Genomic DNA, 20,714 nt, shown 5'->3' with positions numbered 1-20,714 from the left:
GCAAGCAACTAAGACACTGAGAAGAAGACTGAAGACTCCAACAGGGGAGACTGACCCAGGTTTAAGGAACAAACCTGTATGTTAAGGACTGCAACATCCAGTGGGCTGAGAAAAACTGCTTAATCTAGTTGCTGCCCAGTCTATAGGGTTGAGAGTTTAGACTGCGTGCTTAGATTTTATTTCTTTTGGTAACTAACTCTGACTTTTTGCCTATCACTTAATATCACTTACAATCTACCTGTTACAGTCTAGACATTTGTTTAATTGTTTATCTTTACCAGTGAGTTTGTATGAAGTGTGGGGCAAATCTGCTCAGGTTTGCCAAAGGCTGGTGTCTGTCCACTTTCCATTGATGAAGTGGTGACGGTATATTCGTGGGGTACAGTGCTGGGAGCTGGGGGAATTTGGCTCTGGTGCCTTTCTCTGGGTGATTCACGAGTGGCTCTTGGAGCATTCATGCAATCCAGCTGGGTGTGGGGTCTCCACATGCGGTTGTGCTGAGTGATCACAGCGCCTGGAGGGGTTTGCTGCTGGTCACTAGCCAGGCACTGTGAGAGACAGCCCAGGCTGGGGAGAGTTCAGGGCACACAGCGGTTCCACAGTCCTAGGCTGCACCCCGGGGATCCCGCTACAGAGGCGCAGCGAGCAGCGTGAAATACACAGCTTGTTGTACTGAGCAAGATTTACACTTCATACACTGGTGTAAAGATTTTAAGTGTGGTGGCTAAGGACAGTCAGGAGGAGGCTACCGGTTTGTTATTTTCTGTTTGCTTATTTCGGGAAAGGGAAGTAGGGACAGAAAAGCAGGAACATGAGTGAAAGCAGTGAAGTGATTGCGAAGTTGGAGCTTTTTAGGCTGCAGGTTGCAGAAAAGGAGAGGGAGCACCAGAGAATATTGCAATGAAAAACTGGAGATAAAGGAGAAGTGGGAAGAAAGAGAAAGATAGCAGGAAGAAAGAGAGAGCGAAAACACCAACTGGAACTGCTAGAGAACCAGAGCCCACCAGCCCCAGTGATTCCCATCATGCCAAAAATCCGCTGTTGGGATCATTTTATGTCCTGCATACAATGAGGCAGACGATATTGCTGAATATCTGAGCACCGTTGAAAGGCTGTGTGCGGCGCATGCGATCCCTGACGCCACGAGAGTTCCTACCCTGATTGTAAAATTAACCGGCAAAGCTCGAAATGTAGTCAGTGGAATGCCTATTGAAGATGCTTTAGTCTGTTGTAAATTTAAAGATACTGTTTTGCGAAGTTTTCAGATTACCCCTGAAACATATCGAGTTACATTTAGGAATCTGAAGAGGGCTATTGGGATGAGTAATGCAAAATGTGTGAACAAAATGAAAGATTTGATGGGAAAGTGGGCAAGGGGCAAAGGTGTTACACGCTTTGAGGGAATGTTGGATCTTGTGGCTCGAGAGCATTTCCTAGGCATGTGTAAGGCGAATGTGAAGCAGTGTCTATGGGACAAAGATGTAAAGTCTGTGGAGGAGATGGCGTCTCTTGCTGATGCCTTTGAACAGACCCAAGCATCTCTTGAAAACAAACCACTGAAAGAGGTGTTTGAAGCTGGTAGGAAGGGGAGATCCCATTTTATTCCTAGCAAGAGGGAGGATGGCTGGAAGGCTGGGTACTCACCTCCCCAAAACCATTCCTCTAACCCTCATCCCAAATCTCCTGTAAAAGCAGATGAGCCCAGGTGTTATTGGTGTAATTCCACTGATCACCTGAGGAATAGATGCCCTGTGCTAGGAGGAAGCAGGCAACCAATAGCTCATGTTAGTTCTGCCGTCCTCACCACAGAACCCCCCCAGGCAATTGAAACCTGTCGTATTGGTTCTGTGACGTAGCCTCTGCAGAACCAGATGTGGAGCATGTTTCGGCTGTCCAAATTAAAGGCAGGGAATGCTTGGGGCAGAGGGATACAGGGGCCCAGATCTCTCTGGTTAAGCAGAGTGTGGTTCCAAAGGCCAGTATGTTACCTGGCCAAATGGCAGAGATTGTGGAGGTGGGCAAAGCAGATTCCTTGTACCACTAGCTGAAATCCATGTGGTGTGGGAAGGTTTGGAAAATGTTTTGACTGTGGGGGTGATGGAACACCTCCTAGTCGACCTGCTCCTGGGTAATGATTTTTTCTGTGTAGCTCCGGTTAAAGTATTTGCCTGCAGCAGGAGGGAGTGTTATGCTGGGACCCCCGAGGGAAAGGGTACGGTCTCAGGAACTGCTGAGAGAATGGGAGAGAGTCTCCTTGATTCTTCTGCAGCTGGGGGAAGCCACATCCTTCCAGGTGGGAGGGTGTTTGAGACCAACTCCTGCACTGCAGCTGGAAGCAACACCACATCGGGAAGGGAGGGGGGTGTAATGCCGCCCAGGGAGAGAACTGTCCAGGCTGTTAGCTGCCAGCAGGTCGCGGCTGAACCAGAGTCAAACCCGGCTCTAGGGAGCAGAGAGAAATGTGTCCCAGAGGAGAGCCCAGAGAAGGGACAGGGAATCTCAGAAACCACTGAGGTGGATGAGGATTCCTGTGACTCTGTAACACAGAAGCAGGGTGCTTTCAAGTAGGGGAGGGGCTGAGACTAGCTCCTTTCCAGCAGAAGGCAACATGCCCTCAGGCACAGGGGCAGGAGAGGGGTTGTCAGGGATTAAGGAAACTGTCCCAGTTGTTAGCTGGCAGAGTTCTGCAGCTAAACAAAAGATAACTACCTGAAAGGGGGTGCCAAAGAGGATGGATCTAGACTGTTCTCAGTGGTACCAGATGACAGAACAAGGAGTAATGGTCTCAAGTTGCAGTGGGGGAGGTTTAGGTTGGATAGTAGGAAAAACTTTTTCACTAGGAGGCTGGTGAAGCACTGGAATGGGTTCCCTAGGGGGGTGGTGGAATCTCCTTTCTTAGAGGTTTTTAAGGCCCGGCTTGACAAAGCCCTGTCTGGAATGATTTAGTTGGGAATTGGTCCTGCTTTGAGCAGGGGGTTGGACTAGATGACCTCCTGAGGTTCCTTCCAACCCTGATATTCTATGATTCTATGATAAAACTCTTCCTAGGGAGCACTGAAGAATGTGTCTTGGAGAGGGGCCCAGAGGAGGAAACTGGGGAAGGAATAGTGGGGGTACAGGAATGTCTCTGCACTGGTCACTTAGGAGAGGATGCCCAGGACTGGATGGCTGGGTCAGCATCTGTGCACCTGGGTACTCAGCCCATGACCCAGGTTTTGAGAGGGAACTGTGTGACTGACTTCCTGGAGGGGAGCAGTCACACAGCTGACTTCCCAGGGACAGAGAAAAGGGTGATGGAGGGTACCCCAGTCCAGGTCCCAGTTTTTCAGGATGCTATTTCTGAAAAGTTTTTGGAAAGTAACGGTGTCTCTTTACATCAAGATGTAGCTCCAACGCCTGTGACAGCAGAGGAGTTGAGACCAGAAAATTGCCAGGAGGTGGATTGTGAGAATGCAAATGACCCAATGAGCAGAGAGGGGGGTGTTTTTCCCCAGGCTGGTGAGACACGGGGAGCAGTTATGGGAGAATTGCTGGGAAAGGGTGAATCTGATCAAAGGGTAAACACACCTAGGCCAGAGAGCACAGATCACAGCCCTCTAGGGGGCAGGGAAGGACCCAGATCTGGGAGGGGGAAACACCAGGTAACCCCAAAAAAGGGAGCTGGATTTTCTGCACATGTACAGTCTTGGGGTTGGGAGACCACTCCCCAAAGGGTCAGTCAATGTGCAGGGTCCCCCTGAACACCCATCTTGCCAGACCCTGAGGGACCAAATTTCCAGAAACGTGATTAAATTAAGAGCTCACACAGAGGGGAACACTGGAGGGAAGGAAAAGTCAGTGACTGATTACATGGGAGAGAGTCAAAGGACACCCTGGGTAATGAACAAACCAACCTCAAACCAGACTATCTGAACAGAGCGCATGGTATCATAAAGATACTTGTAAATGCACATCTGTGATAAAATTTTTGGTATTAATGTTAAGTTTTGGTGATAAGAATTTTGACATGGATGTTAAACCTTATGGTAACGCTAGTTCTCAGTTAATACATGTAAACAGCTTTAAAGCTTATCACAGCAGAGAAACCATAAAAAACCTGGTTTGCTGTGTGGGAAAGGGGAAACCGAGGCACACCACCTCATGGCCTTGAGGGCTGGGTGCCAAGAGAACTATAACACAAACTGCCTTCGAGCTAGTCAGTGACTAAACCTCTTGCAGTAAACTAATGGGGGAGGTGTGTCATTCTATACCTTGGGGAGTGTGCTGTAACCCCCATAGTCCTCATTTTCATATAATGGTGATCTCACATATAAAGTAGGCCTTGTAAGGTACCGGCGAAAGGTTATGATCTGCTGAAAGTCCTTTCTCTAGCCATACATGTGTATCATTGATTAATATGAAGTTGTGAGAATTGTGTAGTATGATGGTCACTGAAGCATGCTGTAAGTTGGGGAATCAGCCAGATATTAGCTCCCCAGAGGCAACAGCAAGGAAAGAATCAACACCCAGGCGGGGTGTGAAACAGCCCATCACCAGCCATAGCCCAGCAAGGGAGCTACAATGTGATGACTCACCTGCATGTGACCACACCAGGGGAATTGCTCAACCTTGCTGGGACTTTTGCAATGCCCCCCAGACATGCCTGGATTTCTGTTCTACAAGCACATGGACTGAGGGTATAAAACAGACCCAGTGGACACATACTGGGCCCTTCTCCTGCCCCCACCTTTGCTGCAAGCAACTAAGACACTGAGGCCTTGGCTACACTTGCAGCTGTACAGTGCTGTGAGTTAAACCTGTCTTCATACAGCTGAGTAGGGAAAGCGCTGCAGTCTGTCCACACTGACAGCTGCCCAGCGCACTGTCGTGGCCACATGTGCGGGAATTGCAGCACTATTGGGAGTGGTGCATTATGGGTAGCTATCCCACAGAGCACCTTGTCCCATTCTGGCGCCGTGGGAAGGGGGCATGGGTGCGGGGAATTCTGGGTCCTGTCCCAACGCCCTGTGATGCATTGCTTCGCATCCCAGAAATCCCTTTGTTTCTGTCCACCTTTGGCGCTATCTTTCAACGGTTTCTGTGCAGCACGATCTGTCTGCGGGAAATGGAGTCCGAACTGCTGAGGCGTATGCTGACGAGTCTCGCCAGCACGTCACATTTGGCTGTCGAACTATTCCTTAAGATCCAAAGTGACAGTGAGAGTGAGGAGTCCGACGATGCTATTGAGCCGCGTAACGGATACGACACAAAATTGCTTGTGGCATTCACGGACATGCTTAGCACCGTGGAATGCCGCTTTTGGGCTCGGGAAACAAGCACCGAGTGGTGGGATCACATCGTCATGGAAGTCTGGGATGACGAGCAGTGGCTGCAGAACTTTCGGATGAGAAAAGCCACTTTCATGGGACTGTGTGAGGAGCTTGCCCCCACCCTGCGGTGCAAGGACACGAGATTGAGAGCTGCCCTGCCAGTGGAGAAGCAGGTGGCTATTGCAATCTGGAAGCTGGCAACTCCAGACAGCTACCGGTCGGTCGCAAACCAGTTTGGAGTGGGAAAGTCGACCGTTGGAATCGTGTTGATGCAAGTTTGCAAGGCCATTAATGGCATACTACTCAGAAGAACCGTGACTCTGGGAAACGTGCAGGAAATAGTGGATGGCTTTGCACAAATGGGGTTCCCTAACTGTGGAGGGTCGATAGATGGGACGCACATTCCTATTCTGGCACCACCCCACCTAGGATCTGAGTACGTTAATCGGAAGGGGTATTTCTCTATGGTTCTCCAGGCGCTTGTGGATCACTGTGGGTGTTTCATTGACCTTAACACAGGCTGGCCCGGAAAGGTGCATGACACACGCATCTTTCGGAACACTTGGCTGTTCAGGAAGATGCAGGCCGGGACTTTTCCCAGAGCGGAAGATCACGGTAGGGGAATTTGAAATGCCCATTGTGATCCTTGGAGATCCCGCTTACCCGCTAATGCCGTGGCTCATGAAACCCTACCCAGGGAGCCTTGACAGCAGCAAGGAACGATTCAACTACAGGCTGAGCCGGTGCCGAATGACTGTGTGCCGAATGACTTTGGCCGTTTAAAGGGCCGCTGGTGATCTCTGTATGGGAAGCTGGACTTGGTCGAAAATAGCATCCCCGTGGTTATATCCGCGTGCTGTGCCCTCCATAACATTTGTGAAGGGAAGAGTGAAAGCTTCACTCAGGCATGGACCTCCGAGGTTCAACACCTGGAGGCTAAATTTGCACAGCTAGAGAGCAGGGCTATTACAGGGGCTCAGCGCGGGGCTGAAAGGATTAGGGATGCCTTGAGGGAGCAATTTGAGGCTGAAAACCAGCAGTGATATCTGGTGCCCTGCATGGGAGTGAAGTGCAGTAGTTCCAATATTTAGGAATCCGTGTCTGCTAAGCAGACAAGCAGACTTGCAGTGCCTGTTTATTTGCTGGGCTAAGGAATCTTTTACTTTATGCAATAATAAAGAATGTTTTCAAAGCCAAAGAATCCATTTATTGAAAAGAAACAAGGGGGTGGAGTGGGGAATGGTACAATCACAGATTCGCGTATGTCCTGTCTGGTGTGCTGTGCAGTGAGTGCTGCACTTCAGGACAGCTATACTGCATAGTGATGGGGGTTGAGTGCAGAGGGTAAGGGTCGTGGTTTTCAGGGCTGGGTGGTGAAGATACTGGTGTTGGAGGCAGCGGGTGGTGTGAAGAACACGGAAGTTGGGGAAAGTGGGTTGGAGGTGACAGTGGGGCACAACGGAAAGAGTTTTGGGACAAGGGCTGTGGGGGGGTTGGCGTTTGCGGTACTGATCCTCTTTCTGCATGGCTACCAGCTCCTGGATAGCGTCTGCTTGGCGCTCCAGGATGCTTATGAGCCTATCAGTGCTTTGCTGCCGGTGCGCGGTGCTTTGCTGCCGGTGCGCTGCGTTTTCCTGGCGGATCCTGCTTTCTCTCTCCCTCCAGTCCTGTGCTTTTTCATTCTCTTTAATAGATTGCTGCATCACTTCTTGCAGCATGTCTTCTTTGGTTTTTCGCGGTTTCTTCCTGAGTCTTTGCAGTCTCTGAGCAGGCGATAAGAGGGACGGCTGAGGTCTCAAGGTTGATGCAGCTGTATAGGCAAAATGCAACATTTAAGAGAGGCAGCATTGTTTATACCAGACAGAGTAATGATTCCCCCCGCACTTAAGGAGTAGAAAACACACAGGATCTACACAATAGCATAATTTTCCCTTCCGAAACAGAGCACACATATCCCACGAGAGCCTCAAAATGGTGGTTAAGGGGGACTGATTGTTTCAGGGCTGCACTGTCCTCTGGGTTTCTGTGCCTTGGGGAGAGCCAACAGCTTCAGGGGGCACCTACACTGAACACTGTCCCAACATTTTCCACAGGAGTTCGTCCTGGATGATATCTCGCTGCTGAGGGTAACCTGGGAGGTAAGGGAGGGTCTTCTTCTGCAATGCGGCTTCCGCTGTTGGCCCATATGCAGCTTGCCTGTTTGCAGCAATGGTCCCCCCGCCCCTCGCGGCACAGTGGCGCGGACACGTTAGTCTGGCTGGGACAAGGACTACGGTGGCTCTCCCGATAAACCTGCGCAAGCGCATTGCACACGTTCTGGATGAGACATTCGAGGAGATTACTGAGGCCGATTACCACGATGTGATAAACCACATCAATGCACTATTCCGCATCTAGGCATGCATGCCTAACCCTCCTCTCCCAAAGAGCCCGCACCGAAAAAATTCCTTCCTGAAAAAAAAAACTGCTTACCGGGAACCTGCTCTTCTGTTTGTCCTCCACCAAGTACCGGCTGCTGAGACTGGCTATCTTCTTCCTGGCTCAAGAAGAGCTCCTGGCTGCATGGCTCCAGGGATTCCGGGGTGTCTCCATCTGCCCCACCACCATCACTCCCGTTTTCCTCCTCCTCTTCCTCCTCCCCCCCCACCCCCCCCGGCTCTGAAGTGTCCATGGTGGTGCTCGGAGTGGAGGTGGGGTTAACCCCAAGTATCGCATCCAGCTCTTTGTAGAATCGGCAGGTCGCGGGGGGAGCACCCGAGCGGCCGTTTGCATCGCGGGCTTTGCGGTAGGCACTCCGCAGCTCCTTTACTTTAATCCTGCACTGCAGGGCGTCCCGGTCATGGCCCCTTTCCATCATGTCCTTTGATACCTTCCTGAAGGTATCGTAATTCCTACGGCTGGAGCGCAGCTGGAACTGTACAGCTTCCTCCCTCCAAACACTGATGAGGTCCAGCAACTTGCCATTGCTCCATGCTGGGGCTCGCTTGGCGCGTGGAGGCATGGTCACCTGGAAAGATTCGCTGATAGCACTCCACACCACGCCGGGCTGAGCAAACAGGAAGGGGATTTTTAAAATTCCCGGGGAATGTCAAGGGCGGGTCACATGGTTGGTTACCTGAGGCCAGGGCAGTAGAGTTTGAACTGATGACCAGAGTGGCTAGAACAGGCATTGTGGGATACTGCTGAATAATTCTGGAGGCCAGTCACAGCGCATTGGGCGGCGACACTGGCGCTGCAGTGGCAGCGCAATACTCGCTATTTCTCTCGGAGAGGTGGAGTACATGCAGCGCTGCAACCACAGAGATACAGCACTGCAAATGCCTTGCCCGTGTAGACGGGGAATGAGTTACAGCGCTGGAGGAATCTTTACAGCGCTGTAACTCGCAATGTAGCCCAGGCCTGAGAAGAAGACAAGACTCCAACACAGGAGACTGCCTAGGTTTAAGGAACAAACCTGTATGTTAAGGACTGCAACATCCAGTGGGGTGAGAAAAACTGCTTAGTCTAGGTGCTGCCCAGTCTAATAGGGTTGAGAGTTTAGACTGCGAGCTTAGATTTTACTTCTTTTGGTAACTACCTCTGACTTTTTGCCGATCACTTTATATCACTTAAAGCTACCTGTTATAGTCCATACATTTGTTTAACTGTTTATCTTTACCAGTGAGTTTATATAAAGTGTGGGGCAAATCTGCTCAGGTTTGACACAGGCTGGTGTCTGTCCACTTTCCATTGATGAAATGACCAGGGCAAGACGGTATATTCCTGGGGTACAGTGCTGGGAGCTGGGGGAATTTGGCTCTGGTGCCTTTCTCTGGGTGATTCACGAGTGGCTCTTGGAGCATTCATGCAATCCAGCTGGGTGTGGGGTCTCCACATGCGGTTGTGCTGAGTGATCACAGCGCCTGGAGGGGTTTGCTGCTGGTCACTAGCCAGGCACTGTGAGAGACAGCCCAGGCTGGGGACAGTAGCGTAGCTAGCGGGGTTCAGGGGAAGCGGCCGCTTCCCCTGACCATATTCCCCAAAAGTGGCGCCCGCGGAACGGGGCCGCGGGCTGGCTCCCAGCGCTCCGGGCGGCCGGTGGAAGGGGCCATGGGCTCCTGGTGCTCCGGCCCTGAGAGCGTGGCCGGGAGTCTCGGTGGCCTGGACAGCGCTCCGGATGGGGAAGCGGGGTGGCCCTGCGCATGCGCCGCTCCGTCTTTCGGCGGCATTTTGGTGCATGTGCAGGGCCGCCGAAATGCCACCAAAGGACCGGCGCCTTTTTTCTCCGCCGCTCCTCCTTGGCTGCAACCCTGGCTACGCCACTGGCTGGGGAGAGTTCAGGGGGCACAGCAGTCCCACAGTCCCAGGCTGCACCCCGGGGATCCCGTTATAGTAGCCAAGTTACAGAATTCTCAGGTCTCCTGCCCAGGTGATCGAGCCAAGGTTTGCCATGCGAGACTGTGACACCTAAACCCCAAAATACAACAAATTCCTGCAGAGCTGGAGTTTTGCCAGTGCTGGAGAGCCATGTGCCGCTCTGACCAAAGGTGCAGCTGGTGGTAAAGGCTGTAGTTTACGAGCCAACTCAAAGCTTCTTCCTTCTTCTTTGCCGAAGAAGCTGTCGGTTCTCCTGCCCACAAAGCCTTTGCGATTCCCAGGCTTGCAGGCTGAACTGTCTGAAATGCTCCCGGTTCCTCGCAGTGACAGTCACAGACAGTGCTTAGCAAGGCTCCAGCCCCAGCTCTCTTCAGCGAGTTAGTGATTCAGCGTAATTTCTAGACAGTGGGGACTGGACTGCGGGTGAGGGGCCAAGGCAAGTTGTGTCCCCTCAGTAGGGTGACCAGATGTCCCGATATTTCCTTGTTTGTCCCGCGTCCCGACCGACATGCGGTCGGGACACTGGACAAACAAGGAAATGCCCCAGAGCCTAGAGCCCGGAAGTGCTCGCACCCCCCCCCCCGCGCCCCGACTCCGCCCCCTCCTCCCCCGATTGGCTCCCTCCCTGAATCCCCGCCTCTTCCCCGGGCTCATCATTCCCCCTCCCTCCACAAGTGCTGGAGGGAGGCCCGGGAGACGCAGGGGAAGCGCGGGGCCGGGGTGAGTAACAGTCCGGCCTGGCCCCGAGCAGGCAGGACTCAGTTGGGTGGTTGGGAGAGGAGGGGGGCGGCCCGCGGGGCCAGGCAGCGGCTGTTGTTGTCCCCCCAGGCAGCAGGACTCGGGAGCAGCCGCTGCTGCAGCTCCCACTGCCGCGGGGGAGGAAGCGGCCATGGCGCTCTGCTGCTACGGCGCCTCCGAACCCCCTGAGCCGGGGCCTGCTGCGGGGACCCAGCAGCGCGTACGCTGGGCCCAGCCCTTGGCCAGTCGCGTCTGGGCTGCTGCCCAGCTGGTACTATCCCGCGGCGGCCCCGGGGCGGAGGCATCGGCAGCCCAGCCCAGCCCCGTTCGTTCCCCTGCGGGACGGGGGGGCTGGGGCCTGCTGCCCCCACTCCGGGGCCGCCGCGGGATAGCACCAGCTGGGCAGCAGCCCAGACGCGACTGGCCAAGGGCTGGGCCCAGCGTACGCGCTGCTGGGTCCCCGCAGCAGGCCCCGGCTCGGGGGGTTCGGGGGCGCCAGAGCTGCAGCCGCGGAGCGCCATGGCCGCTTCCTGCCCCCGCGGCAGTGGGAGCTGCAGCAGCGGCTGCTCCCGAGTCCCGCTACCTGGGGGTGAGAACAGCCCCACCGCCTGGCCCCGCGGGCCGCCCCCCTCCTCTCCCTACCACCCAACTGAGTCCTGCCTGCAAGGGACCAGGCCGGACTGTTACTCACCCCGGCCCCGCGCTTCCCCTGAGTCTCCCGGGCCTCCCTCCAGCGCTTGCGGAGGAAGGGTTTTTTTTTTTTTTTTGGCCCCCCCCCCCATCACCCCCCCCCTCCCCCCGCGTCCCGATATTTGTCTTGGGTGATCTGGTCACCCTACCCCTCAGGGCTGCAGTGCCAGCATTTGGCTTTGTAGTCTCGTCTGGATCCCGCAGTGGTCTGCCCAATAGGACGCTCCAGGGCAGGCAGGAGGCTGCTTGTCAGTGCCAGGAAGTTGGTTGTGCCCAGCAGAGGGCGCTCTCACTGGCCAGGCAGTGCGATGTGTCGACCAACACTGGGTGTCTGCACGGGTTCGTCTGGGCGCGCAGCCGGGTTCCTCGTCTCGGCAAAGCTGCTGTGGCCAATCAGGATGTGAGCCATGAGTCTGGCCACGGTTTGAAATGTTCAGCGTGGCTAGGAGCTGTGTCCAGACAGGAAATGAGGCATCTCCTCTGTGGCCTCTTGCAACTTTGTCTGGAAAATGCCAGTGTCTTCCTATGAGACACCTTGTGCAAGATGGCTTGGAGCATGCTCTGAACACCTGCTGGCTCAGCCCCGAGCAGCAGCCAACTTCCACAAGGTCCTTTCCATGGCCTGTCTATGGGGTGGTCCTCTGGCCAGCTCTGCGCTGTGCTCCTTCCATCAGCGTTTCTCTGGTGCAGATGTGGCCACAGAGACATTAGAACAGGGGCTTTATAGCAAGTCTCCTCGCGCTCAGGGACGGCTCTGACCTTGCTGGGTAGCATCATCCAGCAGCCGTCTGTGGTCATTGACTCATCCCTTGGAGCGAACAATTCATCTATCCTCCATCCCTACAAACCAGCTCTGCACCCCGCTGGGCCTGGCCATGAGCAGCCCTAGGTGTCTGTGAGAAGCCGAGGAAGATCACTTTTCTCTAGTGATAAACGAGGCTTCGGGCCAGTGGTTCTTAAACTATGGGTCGGGACCCCAAAGTGGGTCATGATCCCATTTGAATGGGGTCACCAGGGCTGGTGTTAGATTTGCTGGGGCCCAGGGCTGAAGCTGAAGCCCGAAGGTGTTGGGACTCAGGTTACAGGGCCCCGCCCTGGGGATTTGGTTCCCCCCCGGCCTGGCTTTGGTCCCCGCTCCTGGGGTCGGGCAGCAATGGTGGTTGTCAGAAGGGGGTCGTGGTGCAGTGAAGTTTGAGAACCCCACGGGGCCGTGGGCGATTGTATCGAATGGTGTCACTTGAGCTACTGTTGCTCTCGGCTCTAGGCAGAGAGCTTAGAAAGTAGAAGGAAAAGGCAAAGGAGGAAGTTCCTCCCCATTGGAGTGAGGGTTTGCGTTTGCCTGGCTGCTGCCAGGACCCAGCCTCTGTCCTTTCTTGGGCTGCTGTTTGACCCAGGCCTGAGTCTGGGAGGAGTCTGGCCTGGGCCGAGGTGTCTGTGACCCCATTGTTGTTAATAGGCTCCCTCTCACTGCGTGCTCTGTACCGCTTTGGCTGCTGGCTGGCCTGGCCTGGCCTGGCCCTCCAGCAAAGGAGTTAATGTCTCAGGGAATGGCAGGCCGGGAGCAAGCCATGCTCCACCGGCCTTGGCAGCGATGGGGCCGGGGCTGGCAGCTCAGGGGGGCGAGGCCATTAGAACGGGGCGGTTTGGTGCTCCAAGGATGGGCATCACCCCTGGATGTAGAGGGGAGCCACTGACCCCGGAGAACTCTGGCTCCTCCAGCACTGAAATACAAAGGGACCCCCCAGGCCCCGCGCCCCATCGTACCATTCCAGCTGGACAGCTACAGCCCTTTGCTGCTCTCCCATCTGCCCCCTCTTGGAAGCTGGCTGCTCTCTGCATCTCGGCCCGGGCCCTGGCGTGCCCCTCTTTGAAGAGGCACACCCGCATCTCACCCCAAGCCCCCTGCTCCTTGCATCCTTTCTGGCCACGGGCGGCTCTACCCTGCTGTGGGCTCAGTGCCCGCCCGTCTCAGAGGGGCATTAAGGACGGGGGGGCGGGAGGCAAGGTTATGGGTGCTCTGGGGGGTGGAATTCCACCAGGAACGGATTTGGCCCAGGGCCTGCCTGTGGAGGGCAGAGCCGTGTCTGGGGTGGGGGCAGTCGGGGGCTAAGGACGCTAGATCTGAATGTGGCTGTGGGCTGGCTGAGCTGAGCCATGCTGGGATCCGCTGAGTGTGAACGCTGCGCATTGTGGGGGGTATCTAGGGGGACCCAAGGGGGCGGCAGGATGGAGGTTCCAGTGGACAGGGCACTGGGCTGAGACTCAGGAGATCCAGGTTCAAGTCTCGACTCTCCCGCTGGCGCCCTGCGTGTGCTCGGCCGAGTTGCTGGCTCTGCCCCCTTCCTCGGCTCCATGTCCCTGGGGATGTGCCCTGTGGGGCGTGAGGCTGAAACCCAGCAGGGAGGGGGAGGCTCAGACCCCCAGGGAGGGGCCAGTGCAGAGAGCTCGGCAGGTGGGGGGGAACACTGAGTGGAGGAGCGTTGGGGCAGCGTTGTCTGGCAGGGGAGCCACCCAGCTGATGGGGACGCGGAGGGGGGGCAAGGCTGTTTAGTCAAGTCCAGGAGGGACCATTGTGATCATCTCATCTCACCCCCCGCCCCCGTAGAGCACAGGCCAGAGACCTGCCCACAGTCATTCCTAGCGCAGATCCGTTAGACAAACAGCCCATCTGTATTTTACATTTAGCCATATTAAAACACGTCTTGTTTGCTAGCACCCAGCTCCCCAAGTGAGCGATCACTCTGGATCAGTGCCTGTCCTCGTCCTTATTTACTTCTCCCACAACGTTCCTGTTTCTTCCGGCATGACTTTGGTTTCTTCCAGGTTATTGATAAAAATGCTAAATAGCGTAGGGCCAAGAACCGATCTCTGCAGGGCCCCCTGGACACAGATCTGCTCAGTGAGGAGTCCCCATTTACATTTTGAGACCTCTCTGTTAGCCAGATTTTAAGCCATTTCCTGTGTGCCCTGTTCATTTTATATCCTTCTAGTTTTTTTTTTTTTATCAAAATGTCATAAAGTACCAGGTCAAACACCTTACATGACATCAGCTCTATTACCTTTATCAACCAGACTTGTAATCTCATCCCAAGGCATATCAGGTTAGTTTGGCAGGATCTGTTTTCTACAAACCCATGTTGATGGCATTGATTATTATTCATACTACCCTCCTTTCGTTCTTTATTAAGCGAGTCCCATATCAGCTGCTCTATCTTACCTGGGATCAATATCAGATTGACAGGCCTGTAATTACTCAGGTCATCTCGATGACACTTTTTGAATAATGGCACAACATTAGCTTTCTTCTAGTCTTCTGGAACTTCCCTGTTATTCCAATACTTATTGAAAAGCAACATTAATGTTCTAATGAGCTCCTCAGCCAGATCTTTTAAAACTCTTGGATGCAAGTTATTTGGACCTGCCGATTTAAAAATGTCAGACTTTAGTAGCTTCTGTTTAACATCATCCGAAGATACTAGTGAAATGGAAAGAGTTTTATCACACACTATAACTGCATCATCTGTTTTTTCAAAATACAGAAAAGAAATACTTATTGAACACTTCTGCCTTTTCTGCATTATTGTAATGGCAGCAGGACCTCTCTCTTCCCAGACAGTTCCTGGCGCTGGCCCAAGCCCTTGGCGTTACACCATGGACTGTTTACTCAGGGATTTCCTTCTCTCCCGCAGCCATAATCCTGGCTTTACGAGGCACAGACAAGGGGTGGCAGGGAGGGGTGCAGCACCCTGGCTGGGGTGCTAATGGCAGCAGTTCCCGCACGCTGCCCTTGGAGGGGTGGCGGGGGGCCCCCGGGCTGGCTTCTGGCATGGGCCGTGCAAACGCTGCTCACTGCCTCTCTGTGCTCCCCTGACGCTTCCGCGCTGGGTGGCCCCAGGTTGTGCCAAGCAGCTTCCTCCCCCACCCCCCCATACACCATTCCTTCCTTCCCCGCCCAGCCCTGCGCCTCCCTTTCCCAGCAGGTGCTGCGGCTGGCCCCGGCGGGATGAACCTGCAGGTCGCTTTGCCTTGGCCTGTGGCTGAGTCCGCCCTGGCTGCTCCCCGCAAGGTCTGCAGGCCGAGGGCAAAAGCCGGTTCTCACCGCTGTGAAAGGCATTGACGCCAGTCTCTGATCTCGTGTTTCAGGCTGGGCAGCGAGGCTGCGGGCAGTGGGGAGGGCGTGAATGGACAGTGTATTAGTGCCCACAGTGTGCTGGGCTCCAGGAGGTGAGAGGGTCTCTCTTTCCTCGCCCCAGTCCCATGTGCCCCCCATATGGATGCAGATAGATTGTGGGAGGGCCAGACGGTGGCTTAAAGGGCCTGCCCGTCCAGTGCCATGAGGCCTTTGAGCAGGCAGCCCTGGGCACATGGTCATGGGTGAGGGCGCAGGATCTGGTGGGGGCGGGGGGGCAGCTGGGAACAGGCAGTGTGGGGGGGTCCATAAGGCATGTTTCCCAGTGCCTGGCTAGCACATGACCCTGTGCCTGCCGAACGGTGCCCACTGGCCTGAGATCAGGGCGAGCAGCGGCTGCCCAGCGTTCACGTTCCCTGCAGCTGGCACGTCTCCCCCCTCCTCCGACAGCACCAGCTGCAGCTAGTCCCGCGTCTCCTGCCTGGGGGCAGGTGTGGGCACCCTTGTCCCGTCCAGGGCGCTGGGATATCAGCTAGTCAGGGAACGGGCATAGGTGGCCCGTGTGTCACTCTGGGGTGCTGAGCAGGTATCCACGTGGGCGATCCAGTCCCAAGACCCCCAGGGCTCCCCCCCCCCCCCAAATGTCCCAGCTGGGGGAGGGGGTGTGACGCTGCAGGAACGACAGCGCTTTATTTCAATTTTATGCAGGGAGAAAATGTTATCTGGGGGGGCAGGACTCCTGGGTGCTATCGCCCAGTTCTAGCCCTGGCTCTGGGAGGGGAGTGGAGTCTAGTGGTTAGATGCGGGGAGGGGGAGGGGGAGGTTGAGAGCCAGGACTCCTGGGTTAATCACAGAATATCAATCATAGAATATCAGGGTTGGAAGGGACCTCAGGAGGTCATCTAGTCCAACCCCCTGCTCAAAGCAGGACCAATCCCCAACTAAATCATCCCAGCCAGGGCTTTGTCAAGCCTGACCTTAGAGGTTTTTAAGGAAGGAGATTCCACCACCTCCCTAGGGAACCCATTCCAGTGCTTCACCACCCTCCTAGTGAAATAGTGTTTCCTAATATCCAACCTAAACCTCCCCCACTGCAACTTGAGACCATTATTCCTTGTTCTGTCATCTGCTACCACTGAGAACAGTCTAGATCCATCCTCTTTGGAACCCCCTTTCCAGTAGTTGAAAGCAGCTAGCAAATCCCCCCTCATTCTTCTCTTCTGCAGACTAAACAATCCCGGTTCCCTCAGCCTCTCCTCATAAGTCATGTGCTCCAGCCCCCTAATCATTTTTGTTGCCCTCCGCTGGACTCTTTCCAATTTTCCCATATCCTGGTGTGGGGTCCAAAACTGGACACAGTACTCCAGATGATGTCTCACCAATGTCAAATAGAGGGGAATGATCACATCCCTCGACCTGCTGGCAATGCCCCTACTTATACAACCCAAAATGCCGTTAACCTTCTTGGCAACAAGGGCACACTGTTGACTCATATCCAGCTTCTTGTCCATTGTAACCCCCAGGTCCTTTTCTGCAAAACTGCTTCCTAACCATTCAGTCCCTAGTCTGTAGCTGTGCATGGGATTGTGAGGGGGTGGGGGAAGATGGGGCGTGGGTGTGAGTGTGTGGGTGAGGGGGGGTGAGAGTGATTGTCATGGAGGTGGGGAAGAGGGATTGTGAGGGGGAGAGGGGTCTGTGTGTGTGGGAGACAGGGCATGGGGCGAGTGGGGGTTGAGGGATTGTGAGGGGGCTGGGAGAGATGTGGCACGGAGGTGTGTGGGGGGTGGAGGCAGATGGGGTGGAGGGGTGAGTGGGGGGTGAGAGAGATTGTGAGGGGGGAGACAGGGTGCGGGTGTGGGGGGGTGAGAGGGATTGTCACAGGGGTGGGGGAGAGGGCGCCGGCGTGGTGAGTCTGGGTCTGACGCTGGCTCGGGGAGCGCGGGATTCTCGGGTCCAGACGAACTCGCCGGCTCTGTCTCTGTTGGCTGTCCAGGGGTGTCCCCCCCGGGGGTGGGAGGGTCACTGCCCCATGTGGTGCGGGGCCAGAGCTGAGGTAGTTCATGTTGATGTCCCAGTGTTAGCCAGGGCGTGATAGCTGTGGGGCCGGGCGTCCGGGGATGGGGGCAGATGCTGCCCCAGCCCTGCCTGCTCTGCCTGCAGAGGCCTTCGGGGCGTGGGAGCCCGCGCTCCAAGGTGGGTCAGAGCTCCTGCAGGGCTGGCGGGCAGCCGGGGCATGGCCCTGGCCCGGATCCGGCCCTCAGGCAGGGCTGAGAGCACAGGGTGGGAGCATTGACCCAACAAGCCGGGGCCTTGCCACTGGCACGGCCGGTGCCTGCTGGAGCCCAGGGGGTTGCGCCAGGGTCAGGTGCCGCTGGGATTTGTGCATCTGGATCAGCCCATCTGATCCGTCTTGTCTCTACGCAGCCGCAGGCTTCCCCGGGGCTCCCGCGGCGCGGCTGGCTGTTGTGCCGTGCCATTCGCAGGCTCCGGCTGAATGGCTCCGGGCCTGGCTCGGCGGGGCCTAGATCTGGTGCTTCTGTTGCTCACATGGTGCTCTGGGGGTGGAACGGCAGCGTGGGGGCCAGGCCGGCACCCGCCCGCCCGTCCGCAGCAGCCAAGCCCAGCGTGTGCCGAGCGACCCAGAGCAGGCTGGCCGGGGCCCGTCACTCCCCAGCACTCGGCCCACAGCCCAGGGTGACAGTGTCTGTGCCCCCAGGCAAATCGCATCTGGCCATCGTGCAGAAGGTGAACAGCGAGGGAGAGGGCGACCCCTTCTACGAGGTGCTGGGGCTGGTGACACTGGAAGACGTCATCGAGGAGATCATCAAGTCAGAGATCCTGGACGAGTCGGACATGTACAGTTAGGTGCCCCCTCTTCCCCCCTGGGCACAGTGCTTCTGGCCTGCCCCCCCATCCTTCCGTCCCCCAGGCATAGTGCCGTTGGCCTGCCGCCCCCGTCCTCTCTGGTCCTTCCGCCCCCCTCCCGTCTCCCTCCAGGCACAGCGCTGCTGGCCAGGCCCCTCCCATGCAGGTCCCGCCCTCTTGGGTGCAGCACCACTTGCCTGGGCCTGGCCCCCTCCCCTGCTGTCCCCCCCCACCCGCTGTCCCTTTCCCCCCCGGGCGCAGAGCTGCTAGCCTGGCCCCCTCCCCCGCTGCCCCCCACCTGGGTGCAGCACCAGTGGCCTGGCCCATTTCTCCCTGCTCATGTCCCTCCATCCCCCCCGATGCCATGCCGCTGACCTGGCCCCTCCCCCCGCAGATCCCCCTCCCCCCCCCAGGTGCATAGCTGCTGCCTTGGTGCCCTCCCACTCTGGTCTCCCCCCCGCCCCCAGGCGCAGCGCCGCTGGCCTGGCCCTGGCCCCCTCCCACTCCACCGCAGGGCCGGCCTGAGGAAAACGGGCGCCCGAGCTGCAGGTGTCGTGCTGGGGGGGCAGAGAGGGGGCGCGTTGAGCACCCGGCTCTCGCCTCGCAGCCCCTGTTATTCCCTCCCCCGCCTCCTGGGGTGGGCACGGCCCTTCTGCCGCCTCTTGGCCCCAGCGCCCCGGCCCTGGCTGAGGCAGCGGGCGCTGGTTGGGCGGGGGGAGCCCAGGGGCACGTGCCCTGGGGGGGAGCTGGGACCTGTCCCCCTTGACACCTCCTCTCCCCCCAGCTGACAACCGCACCCGGAAGCGTGTGGCCAACCAGAGGAACAAGAGGGATTTCTCCGCCTTCAAGGACTCCGACAGCGAGCTCAAGGTGAAGGTCTCGCCCCAGCTGCTCCTGGCCGCACACCGCTTCCTCGCCACTGGTGAGTCTCCACCGGGGGCGGACCAGGGGGGTCAGGGGAGGGGGGGGGTTGGGGAGGGCGATGGGGTCACAAGAGGGGGAGGGGTGGGGTGCATTGGTCATGGGAAGGCAAGGGGGTCGGGGATGGGGGTCAGGAAGGACAAGGGGCTGTCGGAGGGCAAGGGGTCTTGCAGGAGGACAAGGGGGTCAGGTTGACGGGGTGATCTCAGCCCTGGCTGGCAGAAGGGGGGCGCTGGGGGAGCAGGGGTTGAGAGCGGGTGGCTGGGGCAGATCCGGGCCACAGGCGGAGGCGCGGTCCTGGGCTCGCTGCTGGTGCTCTGCATGTCTGGCAGCTCCAAGGGCTTTAAGCCCACAGTTCCTGGTGCCCGTCCAGTGCCAGAGGTGAGGGGCCTGGTCTCCTGGCATTGCCCTGAGACGCTCCGGGAGGTGGTGGCGCCAGGCCCCCGGCCGTGTTGCGGTGCAGCACAGTGAGGGTTACGGGTGGAGTTGTGGGCGGAAGCCCAGGGCACCCGCTGGCTCCTGGTGCCCGGGGATCCACCCCCGGCCCCTCCAGGGCGTGCTCCTTTGGGGCTGTTGGTGGGTGCGCCCGGCGTGGCTGGGCCGGACCGAGTCTGGCACACACGCACCAGCCTGTAGGTCCCCCATAGCGGGGATAGGACGTGTCAGCCCCTCCCACACCCCTTCTGTTCATGTCTTTGCACACACGTGCCCTGTGCCAGCTAAGCAGCAGACACTGGTACAGTCCCACAGGGGGATGGAGACGCCCACCTGCATGGAGCCCAGCTGAGGACACACACACACACACACCCATGGGGCTCGGTTCGCCGTCTCCCAGCATGTAAAACCTACAGCTCTGATCCCTGCCGGACGGGGTTGTAGAAGCGATGCTGGCCGTAAGGAAGGATCCCGTCGACTGTCTCATTCCAAAATCCCCGGGTTTCTGTCTCGTTAGCAGCCCCTCGTTATCCCGTCTCTGCAGCGTCGGGCTCCCCACCAGGGGGCTGCCCCCCACCTGGGTGCAGCACCAGTGACCTGGCCCATCTCTCCCTGCTCATGTCCCTCCATCCCCTCGATGCCGTGCCGCGACCTGGCCCCTTCCCCTGCAGATTTCCCCCCCCCCCCCCCCCCAGGTGCATAGCTGCTGCTTTGGCGCCCTCCCACTCTGGTCGCTCCCCACCAGGGGGCTGGGCCCTGGCTCAGTTTCTTGCAGTCAAACCAAGGAGCAGCCTGGGGGTGGCAGCTGAGCCCGGGGAAAGGGGAGCGCGGGCTGGACTCATGCCCACAGTCCCAGGAGGCGACATGCCCTGGCAGTGTGGGACACGGTGCCCACCCGGCCACGGGAGGAGACGCGATACCCGCCTGGTCTGTAATTACCCTCTCCGTAGGCAAACGACAGCTGGGTTTGGAAACAAATCCGCTGCAGCCCAGGACTTAACTCTCCTCCCCGCCCCCGAGAGACAGAGCAGTGTATGGAGGGGGAAACCGAGGCACAATGCCCTACCCAAGGGGATCCAGCAAGCTAGTGTCAGAGCCAGGTCTCCAACGCCCAGCCCTGGCCCTAACCAGTAGGCCCCGCTTCCCTTGTGCGGTCGGGGGTCCCAGCTGCCAGCTGGCCCATCTGGTCACCGCGTTGTGGTTCTAAGCTGTGGTTGGGAGTCACGACTCCTGGGCTCTGTGCCCAGCTCTGCCACCGACTTTGGGCAAGT

The 20,714-nt window shown here is 57.2% G+C and overlaps 1 protein-coding gene across 1 annotated transcript in view; it reads left to right on the top strand.

Moving 5' to 3' along the window:
- CNNM4 (cyclin and CBS domain divalent metal cation transport mediator 4) overlaps positions 1-20,714 on the top strand; it is a 52,438-nt gene that overhangs the window by 18,723 nt on the left and 13,001 nt on the right. The window contains exons 2-3 of the mRNA XM_065584308.1: positions 17,939-18,082; positions 18,872-19,009. Of these exons, the coding sequence (XP_065440380.1) occupies positions 17,939-18,082; positions 18,872-19,009 (282 nt within the window). The remainder of the gene's footprint in view (positions 1-17,938; positions 18,083-18,871; positions 19,010-20,714) is intronic.

This window comes from Chrysemys picta, chromosome 2 (assembly GCF_011386835.1).
Source record: "Chrysemys picta bellii isolate R12L10 chromosome 2, ASM1138683v2, whole genome shotgun sequence".
Lineage (NCBI taxonomy): Eukaryota > Metazoa > Chordata > Testudines > Emydidae > Chrysemys > Chrysemys picta.
This window is presented reverse-complemented; position numbering and strand designations above follow the sequence as displayed.